Source organism: Physeter macrocephalus, chromosome 11, assembly GCF_002837175.3.
Source record: "Physeter macrocephalus isolate SW-GA chromosome 11, ASM283717v5, whole genome shotgun sequence".
NCBI lineage: Eukaryota > Metazoa > Chordata > Mammalia > Artiodactyla > Physeteridae > Physeter > Physeter macrocephalus.
In genome coordinates, this window is record NC_041224.1 from 3,750,645 (window position 1) to 3,762,988 (window position 12,344).

Here is a 12,344-nt window from a genome sequence, read left to right on the forward strand (position 1 = left end):
GGCATGTGGGATCTTCCCGCACCAGGGCACGAACCCGTGTCCCCTGCATCGGCAGGCGGACTCTCAACCACTGCGCCACCAGGGAAGCCCCTCTCTTTTTACTAAGAGAATTTTGGTGGAAATTTTGCCCTTTTTTTGGTACACATGTATAGTTGATATGTACATTTGGAAGCATATTTTGTAGAATGTAATCTAACAATACAGTGCTTGATTATTTCAATTTAAAAACTGCTACTCTTTTGTTTTTCTAGCTTCATTTCTTACCATTTTGAAGCTTTTTTGTGCATCTATAAAAACAAGTTAGCTTTAGTAAACTTTTATGGAGATGGTCTTTGATCATAGTACCTCAGAGGTACCATAATGCTACTTCATATATTAGTTAGAAAGGTACATTCTTAAGCCTTGAAGTGCTTCTTAGCTTCCCTATAGGCAAAGTAAGATTCTATTCTTGGGGATCAAGTTAGAGCAAATCTCAGATTTTTGCCAGCAAAAGTCATTGTTTCAGTAGAGATTTCATTAATATTGTATATATATATATATATACCAAGTCTTGAGTTTCTGTTCAAATTTAGGAGCTAGCTTATGACAGCAGAAAGAATTTTGGCAACAGGAATAGGAAGGGAACTGAGTTCTAGTCCAGCTCTGTGACCTTAGGTGAATCATTAACTTTATATGCCTCATTTTCTTCATCTGTAAAATGAGGAATAATTGATTAAAGTTCTTTTAAAAACTGAAGTTATAGTTTCTTATTGGTTTTGTAGAGATTTTGGCTTTATAAAGACATGTTTGAACCATCGTATTAGAAACACTGGAGGGATTTCCCTTGTGGTCCAGTGGGTAAGACTCCATGCCAATGGCATTTTTCACAGAACTAGAAAAAAATTCCAAAATTTGTATGGAAACACAAAAGACCCGAATAGCCAAAGCAATCTTGAGAAAGAAAAACGGAGTTGGAGGAATCAGGCTACCGGATTTCAGACTATACTACAAAGCTACAGTAATCAAGACAGTATGGTACTGGCACAAAAACAGAAATAAAGATCCATGGAACAGGATAGAAAGCCCAGAGATAAACTCACGCACATATGGTCACCTTATCTTTGATAAAGGAGGCAAGAATATACAATGGAGAAAAGACAGTCTCTTCAATAAGTGGTGATGGGAAAACTGGACAGCTACATGTAAAAGAATGAAATTAGAACACTCTCTAACACCATACACAAAAATAAACTAAAAATGGGTTAAAGACCTAAATGTAAGGCCAGACACTATAAAACTCTTAGAGGAAAACATAGGTAGAACACTCTATGATACAAATCACAGCAAGATCCTTTCTGACCCATCTCCTAGAGAATTGGAATTAAAACCAAAAATAAACAAATGGGACCTAATGAAACTTAAAAGCACAGCAAAGGAAACCATAAACAAGACGAAAAGACAACCCTCAGAATGGGAGAAAATAGTTGCAAATGAAGCAACGGACAAAGGACTTATCTCCAAAATTTACAAGCAGCTCATGCAGCTCAATATCAAAAAAACAAACAACCCAATCCAAAAATGGGCAGAAGACCTAAATAGACAGTTCTCCAGAGATGATATACAGATTGCCAATAAACACATGAAAGGATGCTCAACATCACTAATCATTAGAGAAATGCAAATCAAAACTACAATGAGGTATCACCTCACACCAGTCAGAATGGCCATCATCAAAAAATCTACAAACAATAAATGCTGGAGAGGGTGTGGAGAAAAGGGAACCCTCTTGCACTGTTGTTGAGAATGTAAATTGATACAGCCACTATGGAGAACAGTATGGAGGTTCCTTAAAAAACTAAAAATGAAACTACCATAGGACCCAGCAATCCTGCTACTGGGCATATACCCTGAGAAACCATAATTCAGAAAGACTCATGTATCACAATGTTCACTGCAGCTCTACTTACAATAGCTAGTACATGGAAGCAACCTAAGTGTCCATCGACAGATGAATGGATAAAGAAGATGTGGCACACATATACAGTGGAATATTACTCAGCCATAAAAAGAAACGAAATTGAGTTATTTGTAGTGAGGTGGATGGACCTAGAGTCTGTCATACACAGTGAAGTAAGTCAGAAAGAGAAAAACAAATACCGTATGCTGACACATATGTATGGAATCTATAAAGAAAAAAATGGTTCTGAAGAACCTAGGGGCAGGACAGGAATAAAGACGCAGACGTAGAGAATGGACTTGAGGACGCGGGGAGTGGGAAGGGTAAGCTGGGACGAAGTGAGAGAGTGGCGTTATACAGCAGAAACTAACACACCATTGTAAAGCAATGATACTCCAATAAAGATGTTAAAAGAAAAAAAAAAAAAGATGGTCACAGGAAAGGGGACCAAGTAAAAAAAGAGACTGCACAAGGAAAGAAAAGCTTGAAACCATTCCACCTGAGGATGTCTAGCTTGGAGATGACAAAATCTAGGAATGAATGTCAGATTATCTGAAATATTTGAAGAGCTGCCATGTTCAAGAATCAGCAGATTAATTTCTGGTCGTTCTGGATGAGAGTTTCTGGGAAGCAGATTTCAGCCCAATAAAAGGAAGACCATTCTAACTCTCAGAACTATTTCGGTGGGATCTTTTTAAGGAGTGGCTTTGCCAGGAGCCAATGAAGCACAGTCTGGGGAAACGCAGAGCACAGGGAACGGTTGTTCTCAAACATTTTTGTATCAGCTCTGGAAGCTTTTCTTCAGACAGAAGCTTTTGAGGCGACCCTGATAGGCCAAGCAAGTAAATGGGAGCGTCTCTGTGGGCAGATGACTGCCTGTCCCACTGCAGTACTCTGTGAGCGAGCGACACCCCATCAGCAGCAGCCACTGAGCTCCCAAGAACCCACCACATTCGCAGCCCAGCCCTTTACATAACTTACTTGGGTGGGGTGGACTGGAGGAGAGCACTTCCTAACTTTTCCCCCTTTTTCTTCAATTCAGCTAGTGAATACTGTATATGTAGTATTTTGTACTGTATATGTAGATTTTGGTTTTTTGAAAGAATATTTGGGGGGGTACATTTACCACGTTGCCTTAACTTTACTGCAAGTTCCTTTATGGAAGAAAGCTTTGTGTTCTTACTGTGGAATCACATAAAATACCAAGCACAGTAGGAGGTAACAAAAGGAAAAAGAAAAACCCAAAACTCTTCAGACATGAAAGTTTAAGATAACTACTTCAGACCTGACTTATAAAGATACCCAACACATGATTAGAAAGCATAGAAAAGCAAAGAAACAATTTCACATACACATTTCCCTCCTTTCCTTTATCCAATCCCTGTCACCCCACCTCCCCCTTTACCACCACAGGTCAGGACAATACTTATCTCACGTTCTTTCAGAAGAAAGAAATTGGATTGTCCCCCGAGAAAGCAATCCCAAGAGATGAACTACTTCTCATAGGAAACCTGCTTGATTGGAATCTCTAGGAAAAAACGCTCACTCTTATTATATGTCATGGTCTTATTTCCTGTATCTTCTTTAATGATTATAAATGAATTCGTGGATAATACAGGAATTCCAAATAAAATAGGCTTGAATTTAGGCCACTGTACTTAACACAGTCCACTCAGAAGAATTTTTCCAATTACAGATCAAAGAAGTGTGCGCGCAACTTGCTTCATCATGAAGGGTGGTCTCTCGATGGATAAGTCTTGGTGATAATATGGTATTAGCAGATACAATGTGTGAAAAGTCCTTTCCAAAGAAGCATTTATATTTTCCTAGAGGTACCTGATTATTTTCCTGTATTTTTAGATTAACTTTCTTTCAATGGATTCCTGTTCTAAGAAGCTAAGGTGAGGGACTTCTGAAAAAAATCACATTTGTATCCTTAAATTCTGACCTGTAAGATCAGATATGAACACAATATAAATCAGAAGTTTCTGCTACCAAAGTTACATATTAATATGTATAAATATTCACTGAGTATAATAGAGGAAGCAGTATATTTTGAGGCGTAAACAAAATGCTGACACATTGTAAACTACCACAGCGACAGTTCTTGAGAAAGAGTACACATTTATAGCGACATTTTCAGGTCCCCTAAAAGGCACTACAGGATATAATGACAAAGCACTGAATTTGGAATCATAACAACGTGGCTCTAATTGTGGCTTTATAACCGACTAACAAACTGACTAACTGTAGTCATTTCTCTTACTGCCCCTCAGTTTCCTCACTTATAAAATATAACACGTGTACATTCATTTCTGAAGTGTAAGTTTCTCCTACTCTGTAAAGTCAGTGTTCCTAATTGCAGTGCATGGACAATGTCACCATGTGACTCCTATGTGGGGAAGCAGAAGACGCTCACTGGAGATGGTTTAATAAAGTACTCTTGAGGGGCTGGTGACACGTATCAATCCATTCATTCACTTGTTCATTCATGTATTCATTCTAGCATCGTATTCACACACTATCCACATAAGCTCATATGAAGTGTTTCAGCAGGTTATGCAATTAGTAAATAACAGGTCTTGGATGTTTTGCTGGATATAAAATTAGTATAAATTAACATGGGATGTATGTTTTTATCAATCAAAAGGACAAATTCCTCTAAATCTCAAAATCGCTTATTTTTATCTCCAAAGTATTTCAGGCAATGATAGTCTCTGGCGCATCAGGTGTAGAGCTTCAAAACTAAGCAGAGTTTGGCAATGATTTCTTAGCTATGACACCAAAACCACAGGCAACGAAAGTGAAAAACAGACAGATGGAACTGTATCAAACTTAAAACTTTTGTGCATCAGAAAACACAGTCAGTGGAATAAAAAGGCAAACTATGGAATAAGAAAAAGTATTTGCAGATCATATGTCTGATGAGGGCTTAATATCAAAATACATAAAGAACTCCTACAATTCAACAACAAAAAAATCAAATAACTACATTAAAAAATGGGCAAAGAACTTGAACAGACATTTCTCCAAAGAAGATATACAAATGGCCAAAAAAGATGCTCAACATCACTAATCATCAGAGAAATGCAAATCAAAACCACAATAAGATACCACCTCATATCCATTAGAATGGCTACTATAAAAAAAAAACAGAAAATAACAAAACATCCAAAAGAATTGAAAGCAGGGTCTCAGCTATTTGCACATCCAAGTTCATAGCAGAACTACTCATAATACCCAAGAGGTGGGAGAAACCCAAATGCCCGTAGAGGAATGGATGGATAAACAAAAAGCGGTATATACATACAATGGAATAGTATTCAGCCTTAAAAAGGAAGGCAATCTTGTTACATGCTACAACATGGATGAACCTTGAGGACTTTATGCTAAGTGAAATAAGTCAGTTACAGAAAGACAAATACTATATGATTCCACTTACATGAAGTATCTAACGTAGTCAATGTGATGAACTGAATTGTGGCTCCTCCAAAATTCACGTGCTAAATATGAATACAGTTAGGGCTCTAACCACCAATGTGACTGTATTTGGAGGAAGTGACTGTATTTAAGGAAGTCCTTAAGTTAAATGAGGTCGTAAGAATGGGGCCTTATCAGAAGAAGAGACACAGAGATTTTTCTCTCTCTCTGTGCATGTGCAAAGAGAATGGGTCATGTGAGGACACAGCAAGATGGTAACCATTTACAAGCCAGGAAGAGAAACCAATCTTGATGGCACTTCGATCTGGGACTCCTAGCCTCCAGAACTATAAGAAAATACATTTCTGTTGTTTAAACCACACAGTCTGTGGCATTTTGTTATGGCAGCCCTAGCAGATGAATGCAGTCAAACCCATAAAAACAGAAAACAGAATGGTGCTTACCACAGGCTGGGGGGAAGGGGAAAACGGGTACAGTTTCAGATTTGCAAGATGAAAAAGTTCTGGAGATCTGTTTCACAACAATGTGAATATAAAGTTGACCCCTGAACAACATGAGTTTGAACTGCATGGGTCCACTTACATGCGGATTTTTTTCAATAGTAGGTACTACAGTACTACGCGATCCGTGGTTGGTTGAATTCGTGAATGTGGATACAGAGGAGCCTCAAACACAGAGGGCTGATTATAAATTACAAGTGGATTTTTGACTGCACAGTCGGTTTTGTTCAAAGGGCAACTGCATTTAACATTTCTGAATTGTACACTGAAAAATGATTGATGCTAAATTTTATGTTATGTGATTTTTACCACAATAAAGAAAAATTAAGCAGAATTTCAAATTTCCTTCTACTTTCCTTCCTTTCCTACCTTAAGGCAAAAACAATACTTCTGTTTTAGAACCAATATTTAGCCAACAGAGAGAAACCTACTTAGTTTATAAAATTTAATTGCTAAATTCTACTAAAATTAGGGGTGAATATAACATATCATCAGCATTTCCCTCAATACCTTTTGCAAGAAAATGCTGCTGATAACAGTAGAATATAGAACAGTTCTTATCAGTTCAAATTTTCCAGATTCCTAAATCAGATATTGTATCTTTTGAAAAAGGTGGAAAGAACCACTACCAATATTAGGACTTACATAACTTATACAAAAGAGAATTCAGTTTAACTTAAAAAAAAAAAAACAAACCCACTTATTTGCACTTAATGAATGCATTCCCCTAAGAGATCTTCTCTTAAAAATATGAGAACAAAGGACTTGATATCTATGAAATCCTTTGTCATTGTTTAACAAAAATACATCTATTCTTCACGCTAGCCCCCCCCAAAAAAGAGAGAAGTGTAGCAACAGTAACACTATATTTTACCACTTATCCTGTTTTATTCTAACCAAAGTTAACATGTGGGATTATAGATATTTTAACTCATGCTACAGTAAAATTTCCCTTATTTGCTGGCCTAAATACCATTTCAAGAAGAGTGTGGGTTGTGACCCCGAGGGAAAAGGTAGACACAGCCTGATTTCAGGAGATAATCTAGAACAGGGTATGTCAACTTTGGCACTACTTGCATTTGGGGCTGGATGATTCTTTGTTGTAAGGGCTCCAGTGCATTGCAGAATGTTTAAGAGTATCCCCAGCTCCACCTCCTACTAGATGCCAGTGGTCCCTCAAGCTGTGACAACCAAAAATATCTCCGGACATTACCAAATGTCCCTTGAGGGGCAAAATTACCCCCAATCTAGAGACTATGAGGCAACAGGTGAATTACTGAATTAGCAGAATTAAACTGCAGAAGTGAACTTAAAAGAGTCCAGAGCTAAAAAGTTAATATTTAGGATCTAAACTTTGATATGCAAACTAAAGAATGTGAGTTGTAAGATAACTCTGGCTGGGCGTGGGTAGGGTGAGGGGGATTAAATAAAAGACAATAGACTTCAAAATGTTGAGACATGTGTCTATTGCTAGAAAGAACATTCTAAGAATATTACATGCCACATTTTTGTACGTGCTCAAGGAAATAAAACCATAGTTACATTTGCTATTTTCCTCTTTTAGACTGCCATCTGGCAATCCACACTTCCACTAGGAAAAAAATTCTAGCCGATTGGACTAAAATAGTCAATATACCACCCCATGTGCCAAAAATATGCCAGGGAGTCTACGGTTTGCTCTGTCATGCCCCAAAAGAAAGAAATTAATGTCCTTAAAACACAAAAGTAAATAACTCACACGATGCTTACTCAACCTGCGAAACTCAACCTTCCTCCCCACCTTTGGAGGACCCAGAGGCAAACAGTAGGAGGAGGAAAAGCACAACAGAAGTAGGTTTATAGAACAGGCAAACTGAAGTAATAAATTCATTTACTGGATGTCAACTCATCCCCAAGACACATGGAGTTAAAAGAAGTCCACTAATAAACACAGCAGAATACAATGGACTATGTATTTACAGTCCATTACATCCCAGTGTCACAGGGATTTGTTAAAAATACGTGAAATGATGGGACAGGTGCACTGCGTCCGTGTTAACACTCCTGAAGAAATGCAGTGCAAAGATCCTTCACAATAATGAATACAAGGTTCACCACCATAACTAAAGCTACAATCATGACACCCAAAAGTTGTCAAAAAACGGGCACATCCAGACTAGTATCTCCTTGGAGTTCTCATTCACCAGTCTGTAAAGGCAAGCTATGGTAACAAGAACAAACAGTCACCAATAGATGAACGTTAATTATCAAATACAAGGACAAGCAGAAAACTATGTGTGATTCACTTCACAAATGTTTCATAGACGTAAACATAAATTGCATGTTTTGAGCACTTTTACGAGCACTCATCTAGATGGAGTAATGAGCAAGACCGTCAAGGTCCTGGCTCACCTGGAGTTTACAGCCCAGTGCAGGAATTCCAGTAAAATCATCAAATATTTGGGAAAAGCAACACCATGAAAGGCAATACCAAACTCAATGTTTTTTTTTCTTTTTTCTTTTTTGTCAAAAGAGAAGAGTTAACATCCAAGGAACAAGAGTTAATAGAAAAAACAGAAGACTTTTAAGTATAATTATGATTCTCACAGAGACTGAGGACAGATTATGACATTAGAGAAAAATCTTGAATAAACACTTATATTTAGACACCTCTGAAAGAAATCTTAGAAATCAAGGATAAAGAGAAAATCCTAAAGGTTTTCAGAGAGACAAAATAGGTACAAGACATTTTCAGATATTCAAGGATTGACTATAGTCCAAGTTTAAAAGAGATATTGGACTTTATCAAATCAAACAATTGGAACAAAGAATCATGAGTTTAAAACAATTGTAAAAATATACACACAATATAATACTATTTGTAAATATTTTTAAAACCATCAAGCAATCCTGTATGTTTTTATGGAAACAGACTTACACAATAAAAACATAAAAATATTTATGGTCATAATGCACGAGTATAAGTAAGAAGCAAGCAAAAGGGGTAGAGTTTTGGCTTGATACTTCTTTAAGAAGAGACAACCACCATCATCAGAATCAGAAAGGGAGAGAGTGCATTCGGGAGGGAGCAAGAGAGTGAATGTGAAACGCTGTTAAGAGTTGTTTCTTGTTTTGGTGAAGACAACGGACACTAGATAAATCTAGACATTGACAGCTTTGAAAAAAAAGTATAAGGATATGTATTAAAAATTTAAGGTTAACCATTAAAAATCATTCTGAAATAGATTTTTTTTTTACTTTCAAATCATTACAGGAAATAAATGACACAGAGAAGCCAACCAATGTAAAAGTTATCAGACTAAGTTCAACTACATCAATAATCACAATAAATGTAAATTAATTAAGTTTACTATTAAAAGAAACAGACTGTCACATTGGAGTTTTAAAATATCCAGCTACATGTTGTTTACAAGGTTAATGTTAATAAGATATATACCTAAGATAAAATAACACACAACTGAAAAAACACAGTTGGAAAAAGATCAATAATTTTTTAAAAAGGAAAGTAAATATAGCAATAATAACATCAAATTAGAATTAAAGAAAAATAACATAAAATGAAAGGAGAGAAAAATCTTATTGATGAAATACACAATTAGTCAAGTCGTTATGGCACAAACCTTTCATGTACCTAATTACATAGCTTCAAAATATACACTGCGAAAACGGGCATCAAAACCAGAAGAAAATGACTTTTCCATAATCACAGTGTGAGATTTAACATACCCTTCTCAAAATATCCATGTTTCAAATAAATAAAAAAAAGGAATAGAAAGTTTTAATAAATTTGACTATATAAATCTAAATATATAAAGGTACACACCACTCACACACACCCCTCAACAAAGTCCCCAAAGCATCAAATACATAAGCCATATTCTCTGATCATGCTTCAATAAAACACAAGGAGAGTCAACTGAATCTGTTTCATTTAGACTGGCATCAGATGGGCAAAAATCTACGTAGCAGCTTGGGTGAGGGTGTAGGGAAATGGGCATTTATAGAAACTTTATGTGGGAGTATAAATTTGCAATGCCTTTTTGCAAAATAATTTGATATTACCTATTAAATTTTAAATGTTACACCCTTTGACTTAGTAATTCTACTTTTAGAAATACCTCATTAAAAAGTACACATAATTGCAAAACAAATGTACAACATACAGTAGAATACTAATTATAGCAGCAAAAAAGTAATAACCCAAATATCCATCAACAGAAAAATGGTTAAATTACTTACAGTACATCCATTTCATGAAATGTCAAGCACTGACATGGAAAGAATCTCCAAGACACAGTGTGTTGTTGTTTTGTTTTTTGTTTTTTTAAGTGTAAAAAAATACATATGCATCATGCAAATTATGTTAAGATGCAAAATAGAAAAAAAGTGGAAAAATTCACAACATACTTTTTTCTTCTGGAGAGAGACATGATGGAGAACTTTCACAGTTTACTTTATGTAAGTCTCTACTGTTTGAATATTTTATGACTCGAACTGCTTGCATAATTCAAAGAAAAGAAAAGACAAGCAATAATTTTTAAAAATTTCTTATTTACTTCCCAGAAGAAGACTGGGATCTTTCTGTTCTTAGTACAAATTTGATCAAACCCATCAGAGAGTACAGGACAAGTATAAACTTCCAATCTGTTTAAATAAGAACATTTTCTGTTCCCTCTGCCAAGAATGCTCTTCCTCAGATATGGCTCACTCCCTCACTGCCTTCAAGTTTTCCACTTAAATATCATTTTATCTGAGGAACCTTCTTTGACTTTTCAGTACAAAGTGCCAACCTCCTACACCCTACTAACTTGCTTTACATTTCACACCTGTGTCTCAGTGTCCTTGTCTTTAAAATGGGGTGATAAGTGTACCTACCCCACAGGGTTGTTGTTGGGCTTAAAGGAGCGAGAAGCCCTCAGATGAGCACCTGACTTACAGCAAGAGCCGTTATCGGTCTTTGATGTTTTGTCTGTTTTGTTTACGGCCTGCCTTCTTTCTCCCTATGAGGATGACAACCCCAGGAGGCAGGGGCTGGGTTTTGTTCACAACTGTATCCCAAATGCCTGGAAAGTGTTTATCAGTAAATAGTCATAGCTGTTGAAGCCTGATTTAGTCCTGCAGCCATATGTACAGACAGCTGAGATTACAAAAAAAAAAGACCAATTATTTTCAGTAAAAGCAAGCTTTTCTGCACATTAGCATGAACAACCTGTAATGATTCAACCCATTTTTAAAGCGCAATGGGTAGCAGTATGATTGCCAGAAGCATCAAATAGGGAAGTGGTACAGTTCCATTTAATTTCTTAATTTCTTAACACCAATGTGGCAACAGAAACTAAAACAAATGTGGAGGGAGAAAACAAAAGCATGACTTACTCTGCATTCCTGCTTTTGATGCATGGCTGGTAGAGGACCTTGACAGCATTCCAGGAAGAACTGGAATCGGCCTTCAATAAGTCTTCCAACAGAGGGAATTTTTTGATACTTGTGGAACTTTCCAAAGCTTCAATCACCAAACTGTCTGAGTTTAAAAGCCATAGCTAAAGACACGGAGAGAAAAGACCAAGTCCAAGAATATCAGAACTCTATTCATACCTCATACCACCACTCAAAAAAAACAAAAACAAAACCATAAAAACAAGACAAAACTATAAAACACCAGAAAAAATATCACATATATCACTTTTAAGTAGGGTAAGCCTTTCAAAGTATAACCTTTGGTAGAGCCACTGACAACATAAAGTTTTTAAAGTAAAGACAACGGATTAGGAGAAAATATTTAATACATACAAAGTTATAATCCATAATATACAGAGCTCCTAGCAATCAATAAGGGAAAAAAAAAAAAACCAGCCCAAGAGAAATACAGGCGAAGAATATGAACAGAATTGAAGAGAATATAAACAGAAGAAATAAGTGATAAATATATAAAAATGTTCACTAGTAATAAGGAAGTGCAAAATTTTGTGCCACCACCTTTCACTTATCAGATTGGCAGATACAAAAAGATTGAGAACAGTCAGCTCAGAAGAGGGGTTTGGAGCAGGTATTCCCGCACGTTGCTCATGCAAGGCTGTTTTGGGACTTGGACACAGGTGATTCACTGAGGAAATACTCTCAGGAGAAAGGGAGGGAGGGCAAGAAGATAAGGCAGGGTAGCCAGCAATGTGGACGCAGCCTGATCTCACAGGGAGCTCTGAAGCCTGAATTCCACCTGCACAGTCTGTCCCATCTTGAGACAGGAGATGGCAGGTTTTGTAGCCCAGGGTCGGGTCATCGGCAGTGGGCTGAGTAGGGCAGCGGTGGGGGACGGCGGAGGACAGGACACTCCCGGGCCAGGCGGCATCTGTCAGGATGGGACAAGTCTTTGGAGAAGAGGGCGACTGTGAGCCGTGAGCAGGCAACATTCTCAGCAATGGGAAGGGGGGGGGGGGGGCAGGGCCAGCCCAGGAGGGGGGACATGGGAG

General features: G+C 37.2%; 1 protein-coding gene across 16 annotated transcripts in view; it reads right to left on the minus strand.

Moving 5' to 3' along the window:
- Positions 1–12,344, minus strand: part of UBE3D (ubiquitin protein ligase E3D) — a 579,677-nt gene that overhangs the window by 525,598 nt on the left and 41,735 nt on the right. For 15 of the 16 annotated variants that reach the window (XR_008618457.1, XM_028494990.2, XM_028494988.2 and 12 more), the window contains exon 8: positions 11,254–11,417. Coding sequence is in view for 15 of the 16 variants with exons in the window: in XM_028494990.2 (XP_028350791.1) it covers positions 11,254–11,417 (164 nt within the window). In the remaining variant the exon portion in view is untranslated. Of the gene's footprint in view, positions 1–8,871; positions 9,032–11,253; positions 11,418–12,344 lie in introns of those variants that run through there. The other variant, XM_028494995.2, reaches the window with a different exon arrangement.